General features: G+C 40.2%; 2 protein-coding genes across 3 annotated transcripts in view; both read right to left on the bottom strand.

Moving 5' to 3' along the window:
• The window catches only part of ADHFE1 (alcohol dehydrogenase iron containing 1), a 34,603-nt gene extending 33,555 nt beyond the window's left edge, over positions 1–1,048 (bottom strand). The window contains exon 1 of one of the 2 annotated variants that reach the window (XM_012737181.2): positions 949–1,048. In XM_012737181.2, coding sequence (XP_012592635.2) covers positions 949–1,007 — 59 coding nt within the window. In that variant the 5' untranslated portion in view covers positions 1,008–1,048. The remainder of the gene's footprint in view (positions 1–948) is intronic. The other variant, XM_076005261.1, reaches the window with a different exon arrangement.
• Positions 1,049–1,561: 513 nt separating this feature from the next.
• Positions 1,562–3,880, bottom strand: RRS1 (regulator of ribosome synthesis 1). The gene has a single exon (XM_012737183.3). It carries the CDS (start codon positions 3,759–3,761, stop codon positions 2,664–2,666), a length of 1,098 nt encoding a protein of 365 aa, XP_012592637.2. The 5' UTR covers positions 3,762–3,880; the 3' UTR covers positions 1,562–2,663.
• Between the last annotated feature and the right edge of the window lie 19,346 nt (positions 3,881–23,226).

Raw genomic sequence — 23,226 nt, forward strand, 5'->3', positions numbered from 1 at the left:
TTTATGTATCAGGATAATGATACTGTACATCACAGCATTGCTGTAAGGATTAGAGTTACTATTACTTAATAGTGCCTGCAAAGTGTACAGAACAGTACAAGGCACATGGTGCTAGCTATTTTCTTATTCGTGATGTCTCACCAGCTATCTTCTCCATCCCCATCTCCTGGGAAGGTAGTTCCAGACTTTACTTGTAGGTGCTGGAACCACATCTCTCCATTTGTGGTGTCACTCTTCCCTCTGCCTGAAATTAATCTCCTGTGCCTCTCTTTCCCCCCCCCTTTCCCTGTTTTTCCAGACCTACTTGTGCCCCTGCACAAGCAACTGGCTGTCAGATGACTATTACGTACCTGGCATTTCTGGAGAGGGATCCAGGGATGTCATAGCATTGAATACCCCGACTGTCTGCACCTGCCAGGCAGTGTGACTCCTTGTAATTTCTCGCATCCTTTTTTCCCTTCTCCCCTTGTATGCTGCCTTGGAACAGGCCCGTTTTACTCCTGTCCCTTCATCCCGTTCCCCACTAGACTTTAAACCGCTCCAGACTTTCATCTTCGTTATCGCCAGAACGTAGACTATTGCCTGGCACTTACTGTACACCCGATAAACATGTATCAATTGGATACAAGAATTTGTCTTGGCCACCGTGCCAAGCTTTCCACTGCCTGCCAGGGTGTGGGGACAGGCACTGTCCTCTCTGGGCATTGGTTTCCTTCACGGTGGACAAGCAGAGCAAAACCTGGCTCACCACACTGTGCTAGGTGGCATCGCACTCTCTGTGACCTGGCCGTCACAAGTGGCGCACGGCCAGGGCGCACTGCGATATATCCCTTTCCCCAAATTCTTTAAAGTAACCAGAGGAAGACTGCGCGGGGCCCGGGTGGGTCACACCTGAGGGCTGCGTGGGCACGGCGGCATCCCGCGGTCCCCGCCCGCCCCCGCACTCACGATGCGTGCTGCAGTTGCTTCAGCAAGTGCGTGACCCGGGCCCGGGCGGCTGCGGCCATGGCTGCAGAGTCGTCCTCTCCGCCCCCGGCGCCGCCCTCGCCGCCGGCCAATCCCGGCCACTGCCCTCCTCCCGCCCCCTCGGCCACTCTGCCCACCGGCCCAAGTTCCAGCTGTGCCCCGGCTCCGAACGAGGAGTCACAACCGGAACCACAACCGAGCTGCAGTGGAAGGTAACTGCTCTGTAGGGTCTTGGGTACTGCCTTACATCTCTGTACTTAAAAGCCTGTTTTTCTTATGTTGGGGACTTCGGGAAAAGTAGAGGAACCAGGGCATTGTTTTCACTTTGCCTTCTAAAATTATTTTGAATCATCAAGATCCTGCACTTAATCTGTTTTAACAGTAAACAAGAACCTTGCAGAGTCACTAAAACAAACAAAAAACAGGGCCGATGCTGCATCTCACTGCTGAATCAAGCAAGCCTAAAAACAAACAAAAAATCTCCAAACAAAACAATAAGCAACAACGACAGAAAAACCGAAGAGAATTTAAAAGTTGTTAATGTTCCGTGAATGGATTTGCTTTTCACGGTGCCATTAAATGGGCTCACCAGTAGTTAAAATTTTCATGATTTTATTATATTCTGAAAGGGCCTAGCAGTGCCATTTCCGTCATGTCCCAGTGGAAAAGTTAATTCATGGCAAAGTTCAACTTTAACTTAATCGGAAAGCATCCGAAGGCAGTAACAACTAAACATTTGTATTTTTAGTAATCTGTTTTATAAGCATTCCACCTCCTAATCAAACCAGCTCAGATCAATTTGACAAGTGCATCAAAAGATAGTGTTCGAATTAAGGAATTTTTGAGTTTCTTTCACTCTTCCCCAGACTGTATCTGAAGTCAAGCTTTAAAAAAAACTGGGGATATAAATATTAAGAAAGATTTACGCATTTTCTGGATTACTATTATTTAATGAGGCCCAAATTTATCATTTACAGCAAATCAATGTGTTCAGTATTGAAAAGCACGAAATTTTGAAAAGACTTCAGTTGTACACTTTCAAGATATTTCATATAAAAAGATGTATGAATTTTTTAATAAAACTGGTCTCGCTGAAATCATTATAATTTAACTGCTCGTGTGTTTTAGAAAGCAAACAAAATAACCTGTACTAGGTATCCAGGTAACTGGCTTCACTTAAAATTTCTACCAATAGTTAAAAAGTTAAAAGCAGCACAAGATACACACATATACTTTTATTAAGTAACTTTTAAGTTACTTGTCAATCCAGTTTTGAAAATGGTTGTAGTCTTTCCTATCTCTTTGATAAATACATAAACTTGTTATAAAAATAATGCAGAAGCATACAAATCAACCTATTGTAAATCTCTGAAATATGACCAACTCTCCCTCACCCCATATCCAAAGTTAAAAAGAAAGAAAAAAAAATGGTTGTTTTAGCACTCATTCCCAGTTTCGACCAAATTATTTCCCTAATTCTTATGTCCACAAATGCATCCTCAGTCTCCAGCCAAAGTCTTGGTTGTGGGAAAAACTGATTTGTCCAACACTTACTTACTCTCTGGAGGGGAGGGCAATCTTGTCCCTTCAAGCTCAACGAAGGCGGCACCCACGTCCTTCTGCATCCCCCTACTGTACGGTTCCTAGAACTTAACAGTATATATACAGTTTTTGGTTTACAGTAACGCGTGAAACTATTACTTCCTCCTCTTTCCTCCTTGGTGCTGTCCTCCCTTCCTCTTGCCACCCAAGCCAGGCGGCCTGGAATTCATCTTGCCTCCCAAGCCCCCCTTCCTCTTCCCTCCCTGGCTGGGCGGGCCCCCTTTCCTCTTGCCCGCAGGACCCTGCCTGCCCCCTTTTCTTTTGCCCTTCTGGCTCATTTTCCTCTTCTTGGCGGCCTCCTCCTGTTCCTCCTCCCTCATCTGCTTATTGGTGGCCCTTGTCACATCCAGCCGAGGCTTTTTGTTGTTCATTACTCGAAGCAGCTCCAGCTGGTTCTTTTTCTCGGCTGCAAAGTCCCCGAAAAGGGGCTGAAATTTCCTCTTCTTGCCTGAGCCCCGGGGCGCCTTCTCCTTGGGCAGGCGCTCCTGGAAGCGCCCCACAGAGGCGGTGGAGACCTTCGCCACCTCCATGGCGCGGCCCAGCTCCTCCTTACTCTGGTGTCCGGTAGGGTGCATGCCGGCCGCGCTGGGAAGCTGCATCTTGTGCGCGCGGGCCAGGTTCCGTAGCCGGTTCAGCTCGTTCTTGGCCACCCGTTCCTTCTTGGCCTGAATCCGCTTGGCGAACTGGTCCTCCATGGGGTCGGCACCGCCTGGCACCTCAATCAGCCATTCCTTGGTGTCGTCCCGGGCGCGCTGGTAGCCCCAGCGCCGCCGCCACTGGCCGCTCACCTCGTCCCACACCAGATTGGTCTTCTTCTTCGGACGAATGCCCTTCAGGCGCGCGAACTGCTGCCAGCGAGTAAGTGGTCGCGGCCGGGGCACCGGCTTCTCACGTGGCAGGCGCGTGGCGGGCTCAGGCAGCCGCGCCACCAGCGCCTCTTCCACGCGCTCCGTGGGCAGCTGCCACAGCTGGTTGATGAGCAGCTGCGTATTGTCCCGCGCCAGCGCCTGCAGCTCGGCCTCCGGCGTGGGTCCTGCGCGCCGCAGCCCCGTAGGGGGGTTCCGGTCCGAAGCCAGCAGGTTGCCCAGGTCGAACTCGAGCTCTATCTCCTTGTACACAGTGATGCGCTGCAGCTTCTCTGCCTCCTCCCGCTCCGCCTTTGCCAGCAGCTCTTCCACGCTCTGGCCCTCCATGGCTCCGGCTCGGCTCGCTCGCTTCGGGGGACGCAGCTGAAGTTAGTTCTCGGACTGCAGCGGTCCCAGCACCGGCAACACAACCACGTGCAGACGCCCGGAAGCTCAATCCGGAAGAGAAAGGTTCGTTTCCGGGGCAGCCGGAACCGGCTCACAATGCGGGCGGCCAGAGGCAAGGCCGGCAGAGGGCGGTGTTGGAGAGATGATGGGATTAGAAGCGGGACCTTTGGGCTCGCGCCCGGATGGAGGTGGAGCCGGCGCAAGGATCCCGGACTACAAGTTCCAGGGCCTGGTGGGACTGCGGCTCCCAGGAAGCGGCGGGGCTGGGGGCGGTCCAGGGGGCGGGGGCCGCGGTCCGAGGGCGGGCCGGGTTTTGGGGCTGCCGTTGGCGTGGGTTCTGGATCAAGATACACAATCTTAACGATTTGTGTATTGCAATTTCAGTGCAAATCTGTTACAAAGACGTTTAGCTTAATAAGCCCTTCTTAGGGCCAGACAGGTTATTTGACTAGAATCAAAACCCGCTTTCAGGGTCCTAGATGTAGGCCAAGAAAGACACATCCCCTAGATATACATAAGGCTAAGTATGAAAGAAGACTTGGTTTAGTTTGGGAGTCAGTGGGGCTGGCAATTAGGCCGCCCTGGGTGGGCGCAGGTGCGCATTGACCGGTGAACTGACTCAGAGCTCTGGGGTCACATCCTGTCCTGGCAAAAGAGTGCCAGGCTTTTAAGTTACACTGCCTGAGTTCCAATCCTGACTGTGCCACTGTTTGACCTTCAGCTATTTAACTTGTTTGGGCCTATTTAAAAACTTGTAAGAAAGGGATACTAATAGTACCACCTTCTAGGGCTGTTACAAGTGGGCTAATATGCCTCAAAGGAGGCTTAGACTAGGGCCTGGAACATCTAGTGAGTACTCAATAAAAGTTGGCTAAATACCAATTATTATTTAATTTTCACAATGGCTCTGGAAGCTAAACGGAAGAGGCAGTGTTATTATATATAGGTTTCTTGAGTCAAACTGCCTAGGATCAGATCTCGCTTTACCATTTACTGTACTTACTTGGACAAGTTGTTTAACCTAAGTCTTATTCATAAGTTGACAAATATAAAACATTAATTCCTGGTACCTAGTAAGAACTCAGTGTCAGCTATTTTTATAATTAACTGTGTTATTCTTTATTATGTTAACTATATTATTTTCACTGGTGAAGAAAGGAAGGCTGAGAGAGGTACTTATCTAAGGTTATACAACTAGGAAATGTGGGAACAGGAGGTATATCTTAACTCTGACTTTAAGACTATATGTTCATACATATTCTCTGCAGTGTCATATTGGCACTTAATACTCAAAAATGTGGTTCACTAACCAACAGCATAGCATCACCTGGGAGTTTGTTAGAAATGCAGAATCTCAGACCTCATCATAGATATAATTTATCAGAACCTTTATTTTAATAAGATCTCTAAATGATTAGTATGTACATTTAAGTTTGAGAGGCACTACTGACTGTGTGGTTTATAGGATTTATATTCCTTTCACTAGAAGCTGGAGAATTTTTTTATTTTTTAAAAAGTTTTTAAAATTTCAGAATATCACAGGGATATAAATGTTTGGGTTACATGAATTACTTTTGTACAGTTTGAGTCAAAGTTGTAAGTGTGTCCTTCACCCAGAAATTGTGAATTTTACCCATTTAGGTGTGAATTTACTCATGGCCCCCCCCAAGGCTGGAGAGTTGATGAATAGAAATGAACATAATAGCAGTTAGGAAATAGACTCATTTGAGTTTAAGGACTACTAGACTCTCCTTTCTTTCTCTTATCCAAAGCATTTTAGGATTTGCTGGGGTTTTTTCCTGAGCCTTTCCCTTACCACTCAGCATCAAGTCTTTAATATTAGTCCTCCATAGGACCAAGGCTAAGTCTAAGACCATGTTAGGTAACTGCCTTGAACCTTAAAACTTTTGAGATTTGTCATAGGAGAGAGTTAAGAATACTAATATGACTGCTGTGGGCTTAACTTGGCTTCTGCTTCATTCATTCATTTGACAAACATTTAATTGAATGCCTTCTATGTGCCAGATACCAGATACAAAGATAATTGAGACCTTATAGAATGCTGGAGAAGAAAGATAGGTAAATAGAAATTTACTATGTAGTATAGTGTGATTGAACTTTAATAGCAAGTATTTAGTATAACTATGTAGGATTTAGCTTCTCTGTCAATCTTCTAGATTAGGAAAAAAAGAGCAGAGGTATTTCTCACTGGATGAAATTCTGTTTGGTCTTTTAGTCTGGACCATACTGGTCAGATCTCTCTCTCTTTTTTTTTATTTTTATTTTTTTATTAGAGATAGGACCTTGCTCTGTCATCCAGGCTGAAGTGCAGTGACCCAATCATAGTTCACAGTAGCCTCAAACTTCTGAGTGATTCTCCCACCTCGGCCTCCAGACTAAGTAGGACTACAGGCCCATGCCACCACACCTTGCTATTTTTTGTCCAGATGAGACCTCAGTCTTGCTATGTTGCCCAGGCTGGTCTGGAACTTCTGGCCTCAGGCAATCTTCCTATGTCAGCCTCCCAAAGTGCTTGCTGGGATTACAGGTGGGAGCCAACATGCCCACCAGGTCAATTCTTAATTGAACTCTAATTGTTTTATGTTCAATGGTTATTTATTTATTTATTCATTCATTCATTCATTAATTTATGGAGACAAATTCTCACTCTGTCACCCGAGCTAGAGTGGCCTCGTCATAGCTCACTGCAACCTCAAACTCCTGGACTCAAGCCATCCTCCTGCCTCTGCCTCCTTAGTAGCTGGGACTGCAGGTGTATGTCATCACACCTGGCTCATTTTTCTATTTTTTGTAGAGATGGGATCTCACTCTTGCTTGGGTTGATCTTGAACTCCTGGCCTCAAGCAATCCTCCCACCTCAGCCTCCCAAAGTGCTAGGATTACAGGTGTGAGCCATTGCATCCATTGTGTTCAATGGTTTTTAATAGTCCTTATGGAGTTTCATTTCCTTAAAAATTAGAGACTGATTTTCATTTCCACATAGTGTTGGATACATGTTAGATATTCAATATGTGATTGTTTAAAAGAATAAGAATTGTAGGCTTTTCTAACTAAAAGAATATTAATGTTGGCTGTTTTAGAATCAAGGTGAGCAAAAGTAGTAAGATTGGGATTTGAGGCTTTAAAAAAAATATTATTGAGGCAAGTGAGTAAGTTGTGGTCTTCAGCTTGCATTTGTTACCATCCTTCTTAGGCAAGATTATACCATGTCAAGAAAAAGAAAGGCTGCCAGAGTTGTATAAATATGTGTGAATATATTTTCATATTACAGCAAATGGTGATATATGTTGTTTTTTCCTTTTGTTGGTTTTCCTTCCTCCTTTGTCCCATGAATGCAGATAAATCCCACTATTTGGTTTTTTTTCTTGGTTTCCATTCCTCGTTTTGTCCCATAAATACAAAGAGATCCTAAGTTTGATCATCAGACCCCACTTATGTTTTCTCTATATCTGCCATTTCATCTACTCATGGTGTCTGATACCTTTGTACAGATGGTTCTTAGAAGTACATCTTTATTCCTTTCCTTTTCAGAGCTCTAGGCTTAAATCTCCAACTACCTACTGGGCTCTTTCCTCATACTCAAAATTCAATATGTCTAAAACTATGTAACACATTATCTTCCCTCATCCATCCACTCCTTCCTTCTTTTCCCCAACAAATGCTTGTAGAATGCCTTTGATGTCTAAGGCACTTACTGGCAGTGGGAATACAATGGTTAGTAAAAACTGGCTCAGTTGATGCTATCATCATCCTATAGTCTAGCAACTTTGGCTTGAAACTATGAAGTCATCCTTAACTTTTCTCTTCCTGTCTACAAAATCAATCAATGTAAAAGCCCAATTAGGTTTGTCTCTGTTATAATACCCTTTCCATTCCCACTGCCATGACCTTACCATTATTCTTCTAGACTAGATCTCTTCTATCTGCTTTTCCAGGTTCTCTCTCCACTCTGCCTTCTGGCTCCCAGCTGGGTTCTGCCAGAGGAGGCAGTGATAGATCAGATGTGAAGAGAGTGAGGTCAAGGCTTGTATGCCTCAGCCTTCTGCAGGTTGCCTTCAAAAGGCCATCAGAGGCTGGTGCAGGGCTCATGCCTGTAATCCTAGCACTTTGGGAGACTGAGATGGGAGGATTGCTTGAAGCCAGGAGCTTGAGACCAGCCTGAGCAAGAGCAAGACCCCCTCTCTACAAAAAATAGAAAAATTATCCAGGCATGGTGGCAGCTACTCAGGAGGCTGAGGCAGGAGGATGGTTTGAGCCCAGGAGTTTGAGATTGCAGTGAGCTATGATGAGGCCACTGCACTCTAGCCTGGGCAACAGAGCAAGATCCTGTCTCAAAATAATAAAAAAAGTAAAATCCTCTGTGGCCATCAAAAAGCCACAGCTCCCAGCTCCCATCAGGTAGCCCTGCTCATGCAGCCATCCTCTTCCTGCTGCTCTAGCTGCTCCCTTGGTTGCTGCAGTCCTAGGGGTGATTTCGGTTCTCTACCAATGCAGCACTACCATTCTATGTTGGTTTCCTTAAACTGTGCTCACATGGAACATTCTTTGTTTATCTTTCTTAAATTACCCATCTTGACTGCTACCTGTTTGCTGCCAGAGTGCTGACTGATATCCTGGGAGCCATCCTAGGGGCTGAGAATTTCCTGCCTTCATACTCTTTCTGCCTTCATACTCTGTGGATCTTGCCAAATCTCTTTTCTCAAAAACTCTCCTCTTTACCTAACAAAATAATGATTATTTCTGGTCTTGGATATTCATGATCTGGATCTAAGCATCTCATTTTAGCCACATGTCACGATAGTCTTCTTTATGCTTTTTTCCAAACATTTCTTCCCCACTCTTATTTTCTATCTTAGCTATCTCTCTAGAGCATTAAGGACATTCCTCATGAAAGGCAAAAATGAGGTGCAGGACAGAAAAAGCAGCAATTATATTTTTGTAGAAACTACTGCAAAATTTTTTGTTTACAAAAGTGAACCTGGGGGAAAGAGTTTTTTCCCAAATAGGAATAAGAAGTTTAAAGACATGAAAGTAATACATTTTATGTTTTCTCAAAACATAGTTAATTTGGTCAGTAACACATTTTTGTAAACAATTTCTTTCTTCATTCACTGATACCCCACTAATTTAGATTTACTTTCCAAACGTTTCTCAGTTGCCTCTTTTTGGTAGCGGAAATTGTTAGGGATGATTCAACCATTCTTTAATCTTGCTATGAACATAGTTTTTTAAAAGTATTTTTGTCTAGGAAATTCAATGTGCCAGTAATTTGATAAAATAGCAGAAAAGGGCCCTTAAAACACTTACATTATATCCACATGGCTCATTTTTACTGATTTATAATTTTAATTTGAAAGTACTTGAAGAAAAAATTTAATTTTGAAAATTTCTTACTCATCCACAAAACTTGTATTCATATACTTCAGTTTATACAGAAACCTATACTAAAATCCATTATTTTATTTTAGCAAAAACAAAGATATAGCATTAACATTTTAGTATAGATGCATACAGAAAAACTACCAAACATTTTTCTATAAGAACTTTGGATTTTAGGATAGTAAAAATGATGGTAAAGTTTTGGAACTGATTTAAGTTGTTTTGCTCTCCGTTGTAGGGGTGGAAAGGCTGTGATATCTCTCCTCACCCCTCATAAGGGTTATGGCTGAAACTTCTATAACAAAAGACAGGTTAACAAGAGAAAAGCATGACAGATTTATTTAAAGTTTTATGTGACATGGGAGCCTTCAGAATGAAGACCCAAAGGCCCAAGGGGAAACTGTCCATTTTTATGCTTAGATTTGAGGAAGAATTGACAGCCATGTAGAAATGTCAATGGACAAAAAGGGAATAATCTAATAAACTGAAGGTGGAAAACCCAGCAAAGCTTGTCTGTTCAGAGTCTTCTTGGCCTCTCTGTGTGGCATTTCTTCCTCCTGGGTATAGAGCAGGGCCCCTTATGGAATGAGGTCTTATGATCTACTATCAGACAAGGTAGATCAGAGAATTTCTTTATAGCCAGCTCTTACACAGGAAGGCAGGGGAAGGCTAAAATAATATTTCTAGTTTCTGTGACCTGCCTTTAGGAAGAACAATTCTGGTTTCTATGGCCTGTCTTGGGGTGGAAGGAGGAGCAGAAGACAGGAAGGCAGGAGAAGATCAGAGAGAGAGAGCTTGCTTCTGAGGCCCTTCCAATGTCCTTTAGTTCAAAGCACTCAGCATGCCAAAGTGCCATACTTTGGGGTGTTGTTGTCTGAGCTCCAACACTATAAAAGAAAGACACAGCAATTTGTTGTCCAAAATTGCTCCGTTCACTTTCTGCATTTGTCACAATCTTATTACCACCTGTAAAATATGTAAGCACCACTAGCTAGTGATTTCTGTTCATAAGACATCATCATCATGTCCCAAGAGAATGAGATTGGTGTTAGTCTTTAGATTTTACTTCTATAAAGAGGTCAACACATGGATGAAAGATTGATGTAAAAAGGAAAGCTGAAGTTCCAGAATTTTAGCATATTTACACTCAAAGAATCTACTAACAGAAAATTTAGGCCCACTATCATTTTTAATTATGTTTTAATTTATGAAATTAAAATTGTAATAATAAGAAATCTTTTTATGTTTTTATTATTAAAATGGGAACAGTTTTTATAAATTGCTTTAGAGTAGCTTTATGCCAGACTAGGCTATGAGTCCTGAATACCTTTCCTCTAAGGAAAGCCTTGTGGGCATGCAGCCTTCAATTTGTCATTGCAGTCATAGACTATGTATGAACTATATTAATCCTTTCTAAATGAAGTATCTGCCAATCAAAGTTTTCTTTTAAATTTCCCACAGGAGCAATATTAAGAATACACAGAGAAATCTGAGGTTGTGACTATGCCTAATAAACATTAATTCTTGCTTCCTCTTAATCATGAATTGTTTCTGAACATTATTAACCCATTATTTTTTAGAACATATCCATTAAAAAGTGAAAACAATGGACTGAAAACTAAAACTATGACCACATAAGTGGTAAATTCTATAGTCTGCACTTTTCTAAGTATTTTTACTCCCCAAAGGAAGACAGCAAAGGAAGAACCTCTTAGTGGCAAGTAGGTGTCACTGTATACTTTATACTTGCCAGCATCAAAGAGTGCACCAGTCTCATTTAGCTCCCTGACCCACTTGGTGATTCAGAAGATCCAGTTGCTTGTAGCATATTTTCTCCTAGGCCTAAATAGGACTTATTATTTAGAATTATGAATAATGCTCCTGAAATTTACAAATATTTCTTTCCCTTGCCTCATTTTCCAAGATAATATGAGTTTTCAGCTGGGGGAAGCTGGCTTCTTATGGTGTGTCCTAGGTTCTCTTCCCTGGAAAGCTGCTGGATTTCAAAGGAAACACAGTTTAGGTCTCAGGCTTCCCCTTATTCCTCTGGAAAAATGAAGGGTTTTGACGAGGTGGCTTTTATGATTCATCTCTATGATCTTTTTCTTTTATGAAAAATCTATATCCTTTAGATGCTCCAATATTATTTTCTTATGAAGTGCTTTCTTTCCTGGTTGTTGATTAAAATTTTTGACCAATATATTTCATTTTATAAACCTCCCCCTCTTCCTGAGTCATTTATCTCATTTCCTAGGCTTGTTGTATGACTTCATCTAGTGACACAGCTCCCTCTGTGCACAAGGAGGCTGTGACTATACAGGTGTCAATCAGTTTTTAATTATGTGGAAGTCGATTACTGTGTCTTGTAGTTTATTCATGATTCTTCTTTTTTGCTCTCCGTTAAAGAGAGAATGAGCAGGGTATAGTCCATCTTACTTTTTGTTAGTTGTTCTGGAAAAATGTCTTATAGAGAAGAAGATAGAAGATATGTTTATAAAATATTTATAAACTCAAGTCTGAGAATGGAAAGATTGTGGATTGACTTTACCTGTCTTTTTTGGGATCTAGAACTGATGATGTCCTTTGATTATTACAATTATAGAAAAGTTTTAAAGAAAGCTTCAACATTAACTCCCCCAAATAAGGAAATTGGGAATGTTAGTGAGGGAATTTTAATACAAGGAAGGTAAAATACCTCCGCCTCAAAAAGCCCTCAAAGCCCCCCAAAAACCCCATTCCTAATATGTTTAGTAATTATCATTCTGAGAATGAATCTTCGTGATTTCTGTCTGATTACCTGGGTAAATTCCCTAATGGATCATCACACCATCTGAAAAATGGGCTAACATTATTTCTTAATTTTAGAGTTCTGTGAGTTGGAGATTAATCAAACGTACTTTCATAACCCTACAGGGGTAATCAGGAGACTGGTTCCAGCTCCATCTCTGTCACTCCATAGTTATGTGTGGCTTTGCCAGTCATTTTACCTCTCTATGAGTCAGTTTCCTCTTACATGAAGTGAGCTTCACTATCTTCTCTCTATGCCTCTTCCAGCTCTGTGTAGCAGTCTATGCTTTTGTTAAGATGGAGAACAGGGTGAGTGATGGGGAAGCGTAGACTAGAATCAGATAGTTTTAATTGGAGTTTCATGGCTGAGCTTCAGAGGGACATGGATCCCCTGATGTTTTATGCAAATATGTGTACATGTGCATTTTTATGAATAGAAGATCTTTTTCCCCTCATCAGATTCTCAAAGGCATCTGTGACACTATACCTCTCCCCTACAAGGTTTAGAACTACTGTACTGTAGGAGAGGGAGATAAATGAAGGCTGGAGATAAATGAAAAATGGTGAAGGGTTTATGGAAGAAGAACTTGAGTTGATCTTTAAGCCTGGGTAGAGTTTTAATAGATGAGAGGAAGAAGAGAGGTGTTCCAGTAGATGGTGACCATATGGAAAAAGGCATGTAGCCAATATTTATGGAGAAAGTACAATATATCAGGCACTGATTATCTTTATAAATTGTTACAGTAGGGCTAAGAGGTAGATGTTATCAGTATCCTCATTTTATAGATGAGAAGACCAAAGATCTTAAGGGTTAAGTTACTATGAAATAGTTGGTAGAACCAAGATTTGGGCCTTTGTATTCCAATTGCAGAGCCCAGGCATATAAGCACGATACTATAGAGCTGCTTCTCTCTTGTCCTGAGCAAGGTGGGGATAGAGAGGCCTGTTTCACCCCAATGCAGGACACTCTGAAGGGTAATTCTTTCCCCCGAGTGACCTCTTGGGTTGGTTGAAGCTTTTTCAGGTCACATTACACTGTGATTTCTCCTTCTGTTCAATTCTCCTTCCAACCCCTTCTTTCCCAGGATAGAAATATTTCCCCTAATAAATATTTTGTCCCTAAAGCTCTATCTCATTTTCTGTTCCAGAGAACCCAACCTATGTAACTTTCCTTTTCTCTGTGGCTTCGTCTAAGGTCTTCACAGTGTCTTTGGCTCCAGAATATTTCTAAGTGTGGATTTCTTTTTATTTATCACGCTCAGGACTTTCTCTTTCATTAAGCTATAAATTATTACCAGTCATTCTCATTTTGAATATTACCTCAGCTATTTCTTTTTTCTTTTCTTGGAATAGAAGTAAATAAATTGGAACTTTCTATTGCTCTGTCTTTATGTGCTGTATTCAGTGTACTTCCTCAGATCAATTTTTCAGTTTACTAATTCTCCCTTTAGATATATCTTAACTGCTTTTTAAACTATTTGATTTGTAGAAATTCTAATTGTTTTGTTTTCAAATCTGTTCTTTTCACATGGTATCTTGTTTTTTTTTTTTTTCCATATTTCAAGTTTGTCTTTCAAGCCTTTATTACATAGTCCCCATTTGTTAGTTCTATTATCTGAAGACCCTGAGAGCGTAATATTGCTTTTGTTGTGTCTGTTGATTGATTTTCTGTGTGTTTCGTGATTTTGAATTATGAACTTTTCGTTAGCAGAGCTTTATCTGTGGGAATCCTATGTAGTCTGGATTGAGGGCATGTCCTTCCAGAGAAATTTTCCATTTGCATCATCATTAGCCTGAAACCCTTTTTTATATTAATAACTTGGTCTGGGAGCTTCTAGATCATTTGGGTTATATAAATCTAAACCCCAAACCCATGTGAAAAAGAGCCCTTAGCAAGACCTAGGCAAAACATTTTTTTCCCACATCTGATCTAGCTGTGTCAGTCAAGCTTCTTTATTAAAATTTCCTCCACTAGTGGTAGCATTTTTTGTTTCTCTAGTATACTCTTTTATCCAGGTCCTTCATGACTCCTGGTTTCTTTGGGCATCTTGGTTCTAACTTCCCACCTTATGTGGCTCAAGACCTTTTCCCTATGAGCAGTAAAATCCAAATCCCCAGGTGCTGGAGTCCAGCACCCCATTGCTTCCACCCCCGGGGCTGCCGTCACATCTACTCTCAAGATTTCCACTCTGGTTTTTAGTTATTTCTTTTCTTTTGTCCATGAGACTATCATTTCCTTTCATGACAGCTCAGCTATGAATTCAAAATTATGTTTGTCCTATTTCATCCAACATTTTTGAGTGTTTCATCGTAGGAAGATTTTTGGTTATCTAGTCTACAATATTGTTGGAAATGGAAGTGTGGCATTCGCCACTTGAAATTAGTGGTAGTAGAGCTGATAATATGCAATATTTGTAAGAATTTTGAGGTATAAAAAGTGAAGGACCAAATATCACTTCCACATGGGAATATTCCATGAATATATATAGTTCAGTTACCTGGAGAATGTCATGTAAGCTGTACAACTCTCTAGGAGAGAGGATGGAGATATTCATAATAGAAACATTCCTTTTGCTATGTGAAGTGATCTGTGAATCATACTTTGAAGCCTCATCTATTTTTCTGGTCTAGAGAGTACATGCATGACATGGAAGGGAAGGACCAGGGAACTGCCCTGAATGTCCTCAACCTTTTCTTCTGAGCCTTTTCATTGCCTATATCCTTGAAATTATTAATTAAGCCTGATACTGCTAAAATGCCTGGTTTATGGTAATCTAATTAGAACATCTGCTTTTTTATATTAGCTTCCTATTTTAAAAAGCCACCTACCTCCATCACATTAGCCTGTTTTATTGTCTTTGTAGCACTTATTTATTTTTTATTGTATGTCCTCTCTTACTTTCCCAAAGTAAACTCTTTGAGAACAGGGACTTTTTCATGTTTACTGTAGTAGTCATAGTGCCTAGAACATTTTAGATCAGTGCCAGAAATATTTGTTGACTAATGCTCAATAAATGCCTATTGAATGAATAAGCTATAGTCCTTACCCTCAAGGATTTTATGGTCCAGTAGGGAAATTAAAATGTATACATATCAGACAGGAAACATATGAAGAATCAAGCTACCATAAAGCATTAAAGTAGAATGGTTATGAGTTTAGGCTTTGAAGTCATATACCTTCAAATTCTTCTTCTGCCACTGACTGTTGCAGGCTGACCTGTGTCCCCTTCCACCCCCAAATTCATATGCTGAAGTCCTAACATCCATACCGCAGAATGTGACTGTATTTGTATAGTGTTTACAGAAGCAATTAAGTTAAAATGAGGTCATTAGTGTGGGCTTAGTACAATATGACTGGTGTCTTTATAAGAAGAGGAACTTTGAATGCCACACATACAAAGGGACAATGATGTGAGACACGGAGAAGAGAGCCATCTACAAGCCAAGGAGCAGATCCTTCCTTCATGGTCCTTATAAGGACTAACCCTGCTGACACCTGGATTTTGGACTTCTAGACTCCAGAACTGAGAAAATAAATTTTTATTGCTTAAGCCACCCAGTCTGTGGTACTTTGTTAGGTCAGCCCTAGCAAACTGCTACACTGACCAATATACATTACTTGTATAGACTTCAATTTTCTCATCTGTAAAATGAAGAAAAATTATAGTATCTTGTTCATACTATTGTGAGGATTAAATGTAATAAGGGAACATAGAAAGTATTTGATACATCTAGATTTTATTACTAGTATTGAACTCAGCATTCAATGTGATTGTTATATCCTTTAAACAGCAGATTGGTTTATCTTTTACTAATTTGGAGGTGTCTTTAGGCATTCACATTTCCCTTCATTTTGAATTATCAAAATAGTTTAATTGAACTAGAATTTTAAAATTTATGGTTCAAACTATTCTCTAAAAATATCTTGTATTCAAATGATCACACCAGAGTGTGTTACTTAAAAGTAGTCGAAAGACCATTAGTTTAACTCTATGGAGGTCCATATACAGAAAAAGACCTAAAATAGAATGTTAATTATTTTTTAAGTCTTATAAAAGGAACTTAAAAGAAGTAAAGGTGGTTGTAGGCGATTTGAATAAATTACATTGGTAAATTACAAATCCTGTAATATTATATATACTAATTCATGTGTAGGCAAATATTTAACCTACTTAGCCAAATGAAGATAAAGAGACTTCTCCATATACTTTGCCCAAAGCTTCCTTTGTAGTAGCCGATAATGGGACAGACCTCTTAATATATAAGAAAGATAGGCCGGGCGCTGTGGCTCACGCCTGTAATCCTAGCTCTTGGGAGGCCGAGGCGGGCGGATTGCTCAAGGTCAGGAGTTCAAAACCAGCCTGAGCAAGAGCGAGACCCCGTCTCTACTATAAATAGAAAGAAATTAATTGGCCAACTGATATATATATAAAAAAAAAAAATTAGCCAGGCATGGTGGCGCATGCCTGTGGTCCCAGCTACTCGGGAGGCTGAGGCAGGAGGATCGCTTGAGCCCAGGAGTTTGAGGTTGCTGTGAGCTAGGCTGACGCCACGGCACTCACTCTAGCCTGGGCAACAAAGCGAGACTCTGTCTCAAAAAAAAAAAAAAAAAAAAAAAAAAAAGAAAGATAGCAAAATAGCAGAAAACCTAGAGGATAAACCTAAAGTACTTTAGAATAAAGTGTTAAAAAAAATCAGTGGAAAGGACCAGCATCTCCAGAAATGAATGTGTTAGGAAAGAATCGCATGTGCTTTCCCCAGTTCACTCTTAACTGTACAAGGCATCCTTCATTAGAGAGCTCATCAGACTTTTCTTTAATCACGAATGTTGAAGCTTGGCCTAGAAGAATCTTTTCTCATAGTGGGCTATAATTTTCTCATAGTGGTATAATAGCACAACAAAATTGGATTCTAACTCTCAGTCTAATTAATTTGCCAGTCCTGGGCATTGTCAGACCAGTGATGCAAACAATCAACTTGCTGTCAGGTAATAACACTAGCGCGTTATTTCCCCCACACAGCACCGGCAGGAAAGCCATCCCTTGGGACTCCCGAGTTGTTTGTATTAAAGAGCCATACTCTTAGTCTGGAGTCTCTCCACTCTCCAACGTGAGGAAGGGAGGAGAGTGGAAAGGAGGTGTTAATGGGGATGATACATGTGAAATGTTGGAAGATTTGGAAGCAATCCTAGATTATATTTAAGAAACAATCTGGCTTTTTTCTTAAAATATTTAATTATACAAGTAATATATAAATATATGCTCTTGAAAAATTCCAGCAATATAAAGCATAGAATCCCTTCTCATCCTCTCTCTCCTTTCCTTGAGATTCTCACTTCTCCTTCTCAGTGATAAAAATTGTTAACTCTTGATAAATTTACATTGATATATAAGAAATGCACACAGATATAGTTCAAACAACATTTATGGGATAATACTTTTAAAGTTTTGTTCTGTGTTTTGCTCCCTCTCCCCAACAATAAAAATTAGGATTGGTTAGCTTATTTGTAGTAACAAATTGGTGCCAAAATTCCAGTGGGTTAGCCAAATGCAAATTTATTTTTCATTACATTTTGTGGATTGGTTGGGGGGGGGGCATTTCTGCTCCACAGAGTTACTCAGGATATTAGGCTTTTGGAGTTTTCGCTTTTTATGGCTGCACCATCCTTGGTTGTTGTCATAGGAGAAGTGTAGCTGGAGAGATGGACATGAGCCTTTTGCTGGCTCAGCCCTGAAATGACACGTCACTTTCCCTCTAAGTCTCTTGGCCAGAACTAATCATGTGGACTCACCTAACTGCAAAGGGTATTAGAAACAGGAGTAAATATAACATTTGGTGAGCATTATGATCTCTGACAATGTCTTACAACTATTTCAGTATCATTATACATAAATCTGCTGAATTTTTAAATAACTGTATTGTATTCCATAACGTGAATGCATTGTAATTCAGTTAACCGTTCCTATGCATGTACATTAGGGTTATTTTCATTCTTACACTGTAGCAACGAACATATTTATATATACTGTATAACTTTGTACATATACGGGATAGATTTTGAGTAATAGAACACCTGAATCAAAGGATACTTCATATTTAGGTTTGATGCACACTTCAAAATTATTTCACTCATAATATTATTTTGTTATTCTGTTTTTTTATTATACTTAATCTTACCAGAGATTTTCTATTTATTAGTTTTTGCAAAGATCTATTTTTTGGCTTAATTGATATTCTCCATTATATATTTATTTTCTATATTATTTATGATCTTTTATCAGTCTTCCTTCAACTTAGATTTTTTGTTATTCTTTTTTTTAAACTTCTGCATGTGTGACTTAAGTTCACTAATTTTCAGACTTTTTTTTAATGTAAGTATTTAAGACTATATCTTCCCTTCCAGTACTGCTTTCATCACTTCCCACTTGTTTTGATTTATGGTACTTTGATTTTCACCCAGTTTTCCTGAAATATATTTTCTTCCTTTTAAATTCGATTTCTCTATGCCTTTATGTTTTTGGTATATTTCTTGTGAGTAGCATATAGTTGGATTTTAAAAATCCACCTAATAATCTCTATTTTTTTAAGGTAAAGTTTAACCCCTTAATATTCATTAGACCTTAGGATATATTTGAATTTATTTTTAAGTGTCTTCATGCTTTTTATTTGTCCTGCTCATCTCCTTTGTTATCTCCATATTTACTTATTTATTTATTTTAGAGACAGGGTCTTGCTGTGTTGCCCTGGCTGGAGTGCAGTGGTGTGATCATAGTTCGCTATAATCTGGAACCCTGGAACTTCTGGGCTCAAGCAATCCTCCCACCTAAGCCTCCTGAGTAGCTAGAACTACAGGCAAGAACCACCATACTTGGCTAATTTGTTTTTATTTTTTAATTTTATTTATTTATTTATTTATTTATTTATTTTTATTTTATTTTATTTTTTTTAAGCTAGTCAAGCGTGGTTGTGGGGGGAGACAATGTTAAATCAGCTTAACAATAACCCACAACCCTCGGACCAACTATGTTTTTATATTTTGTAGAGACAGGGTCTCACTGTATTGCCCTGGCTGGTCTTGAACTCCTGGCCTCAAGTGATCCTCCCACCTTAGCCTCCCAAAGTGCTGGGATTACAGCCAACATACCAGGCCTCTCTGTATTTTGAATGATAGTTTATTTGTGTTTATTCTCCCATTTTTTTCTCTCTAATTATTTAGAAGTTAGACACTGTTTTTCTTTTTAAAGTTTCCTTTGGATTTTTTCCGTTTATATTTAACTTAATGAAGTTTAAGGTTAATCAATACCTTAATACTCCCTACTGAATAGCAGAAGATACTGAACTTTGATCATCCTCCATCAAATTATTTACTGTTGTTGGCCAGTATTTTAGTTTTATCTTTTCTTTGCTCTAAATTAGACAACATTGTTATTGCAGATAATATGTTCAATTTACTACTTTGTTTATATATTTACCAATATCTCTGCTCATTTTTCCTTTCTGTCTCTTAAAAATTCTTTTGGTTCATTTTCTGTCTCCATGAAGTACACCCTTATAAAATTTCTTCATTAAGTTCTGCTGATGGCAAACTCCTGCAGTTTTTGTTTATGCGAGAATGTCTTTAATTTACCCTGGTTAATGAAAGGTAGTTTAGTTGAATATGCAAGTCTAGAGTGACAGTTCTATTGTCTCAGCACTTGGAAATGCTATTTCTCCTGTCTTTCGGTTTCTATTCCTGCTCTTGAGAGAAATGTGCTGTTTTTCTTACATTATATAAATATTAATATAATAGAATAACACATTTAGATATAACTATATATTTTACTAGATTCATTGATCTTCATTGTTTTGATATACTTTATTTTCTCCTATAATGAGTTTATTATTTAGATTTAATTTTTTTTCATTGAGATATTCTGCCTTAAGTGATTTCCTCAGAAAAAGTCCTGGGTGGTATAAATTTTCAAGTCTTTTTTATGTTAGAAAATGCTTTTCTTTGACCTCTTTTGTGGTTTGATCCTGTCACTGTTGGGCTTGTCCCCCCCCCCCCCCCCCCGCCCCCTCCTTTAAATGAATCCATGTCAAGACACACCACAGCAGAGCCATAATGGAAAGATATTTAAAGGGTTATTATCCATTCAGGCAAAGGCACAGTGAGGGAAGCTGGCGTGGGAGGGCAGGTGGAATTTTATGGAAGGCTCTGTGACTTCCGTACCAATGAGTATTCTGGCCCAGCATGGATTTCTTGGATCACAGTTTTCTTCTTTCAAAAGTCTCTAAACAGTGTTCCTTTTTTTTTCTTCTGGTTTCTGATACTATCAATAAGAAATATGATACCAATTCTGGTTCTCTTTCCTTTTTAAGTAATCTGAAACTTGATCTCTTTCTAGAAGTTTTTGTAAAGTTTTCTTCATCTGTAGAATTCAGAAATATTATTGGAATGTGACTAAGTAAGTTTAGTTTTTCATTAATCCTGTCTGGCACTTCATATGACCCTGTTATTTGAAATGTCAAGGCTTTTTTTCAGCTCGGAGAAGGAAAAGAAAAGAATGTAAATCTTTCTTTTTCTTTAATTGTGGTGTCTTGTCTTTTCTTCCCTTTGGAATGCCTTCATTTTTGTTTGCTTATTAGGCTTCTGGAAACTGTCTTCCATGTTTCTTTTCATGAGTGATTTCCTTTTATTTACATTTTCCTCTCTATTGTAAGCTATTTTCTCCATTTGATCTTGCCGATGTTCTAGCTCACCACTCCTTGTTACTACTTTAGTCTCCAGCAGTAGTATTTTTTGGGTTGTTCTCTTTGGTTTTTAATTCAGAAGTGATGTTTATTTTTTAACTTGCTAAAATATGTTTCTTCCCTTTAAATGAATCTTCTCAAGAATTGTCAGTACATTTTTATTAAAGTTCTCTTCAGGTTTTCTCCCCCCTTAAATATTCCTCGGTGAGCGCTGCCTGTTCAAGTTATGTTCTATAAACTTTCTTTGTCTGCTCGTGTCAGCTGGTGGGGGGTTGGATCTAGTCTGGATGAGGATTTGAGGTCCATTTGGGCAGCATGGTCCTCAGCGCTGGCAAGGTTCGATGGTCTGGCCGTCTCAGCGACACCCTGCAGCAGCTGGGTCTTCTTGGAGTTGTGAAGGAGACACCAGAGGTGCCCCCACTGGCTGTTCTCTCAGTTTCCCTGGGAACCAAATGTCTGAGATAGGGGTAGGGTTGCCTCTGTCTTTAATGGTGGTACACACATGTTCACACAGCCATACACACACCCTCCTCCCCCATTAGCTGTTAATTTTACTTGTTAAATGATATTGAATGAAACATGACACATGGAAGCATTTGTAATCTACTCCAAACCCACCTTTTTGGGCTCTTTTCTGACTCCTCCTCTATACACAGAGTGTTTCATAAGTTCTGAATTATTCTTCTGTTTCCTAAACACATGCTATATTTTCTCCTTTCCAGATTTTCTATCAGAAAGTAGAGAAATAAGAATGGGAATATTAGAAACGTGGACTCAGGCTGACACCACCCCAAAATCTGTCTCTCAAATACATTTTTTTTTTTTTTTGAGACAGAGTCTTGCTCTATCTCCCGGGCTAGAGTGCCGTGGCATCAGCCTAGCTCACAGCAACCTCAAACTCATGGGCTCAAGCGATCCTCCTGCCTCAGCCTCCTGAGTAACTGGGACTACAGGCACGTACTACCATGCCTGGCTAATTTTTTCTATATACTTTTAGTTGTCCAATTAATTTCTTTCTATTTTTAGTAGAGACAGGGTCTCACTCTTGCCCAGGCTGGTTTTGAACTCCTGACTTTGAGTGATCCTCCCGCCTTGACCTCCCAGAGTGCGAGGATTACAGGCGTGAGCCACCGCACCCAGCCCCAAATACATTTTGAAAACAAATAAGGAAACCGAGTTTTGTTTAGGATCGCATAGCTAGTTTTAGTTAATATTAGCATGTGATGGAATATGAATCTTACAGGAAGCAGTAAGACTGTTGACGGGGAAGTCTTGCTGGTGAAATGCAGGAATAGAGGCAGATGTGTAAGGAGACTCGTTCATTCATTCATTCATTCATTCATTCATTCATTCATTCACCAAATCTGTATGAGTCTCACCTTCCCCAGATGAATTGGGAGGAGACAGAAGAGAAATGGATGAAGAATATTATAAACAGAGTGTACCTTCCTCAAAGATCAGAAGTGTGAAAGTGCATCATGTGCTTGGGAAACAGAATAATTCAGAGCCACTGAATCACTGGGAGGGATAGCTGGAAATGAGGCTATGAATGAATGGGGCCATATTGTGAAGGGATCTGCATGTCATGCTTTGTTCTATATTTATTCAACCAGTGTTTACTGAGCGCTTACTGTGTGCCAGGAGCTGTGCCAGGCACTGGGGATGTCGGAGCGAGACAGGCAGCGTTCCTGCCCTCCAGGAACTGCAGGCTTTCAGGGGCTGATAGAATGAAGTAATTAAGCCTGTTGATGAATGGACAGTTCACTGTAGTAGCAGTCAAGGGGAAGGGGACTGGAAGCAGGAAGTCCAGAGAGGAGCCAACTGCCTTAGTTCAGGGGAGGAATGATGCAAGCCTGGGCTATGGAGAGGGATGGCAGGTGGCAGAGCAGATGTGATAGACATGCATGGGCGGGGAGGAGGTTCAGGAGGCTGAACCTGGAGAGGGAGGCCAGCCAGTAGCCTCTATGAGCATCCTTCTTTGGCCTAAAGATGGTGGTGATGATGCCGCACCTTGGCTCTTGTTTCTGCTTCTTGTGGGTTCTTGGAGAGAGAGAGGGAGAAAGTGTCTAACCGTTCATCTTGTTCTCCATGGCTTGGAGCATCACATCGGTATTCCCAGTAAACACTGGGTGTGCCTGGAAGCTGTTGCCCCAGGCTCGGCCAGGTTGGAGCTCATTGTGACTTATTGAAAATGCTCCTGTGCAGAAATGAAATTATTTTCTAAGTTTTACTAAGGCAGTTAGAGATCCCTTTGAGGCAATTCTGTGAATTATCTCATATAGCTGTTATAAAAAGAATTGCTAAATAAGACAATATGCACCCTTGAATTAAAAAAAAATATATATATATATATTATTTCAAATATTTAGAGACCATTAGTGTTGTCTTCATTGTCTTTTAAAAGCTACAAAAACAAAGGGGAAATGGTAACTGCCATTTTAACAGAGGATATTTTGCCAAATATCTTTCCCCCTCATTTTCCCTC

Source organism: Microcebus murinus, chromosome 7 (assembly GCF_040939455.1).
Source record: "Microcebus murinus isolate Inina chromosome 7, M.murinus_Inina_mat1.0, whole genome shotgun sequence".
Taxonomy (NCBI): domain Eukaryota; kingdom Metazoa; phylum Chordata; class Mammalia; order Primates; family Cheirogaleidae; genus Microcebus; species Microcebus murinus.

Bases quoted from the DNA above. Each gene is read 5' to 3' on its own strand.
- RRS1 (XM_012737183.3), bottom strand. From the start codon at position 3,761: ATGGAGGGCCAGAGCGTGGAAGAGCTGCTGGCAAAGGCGGAGCGGGAG.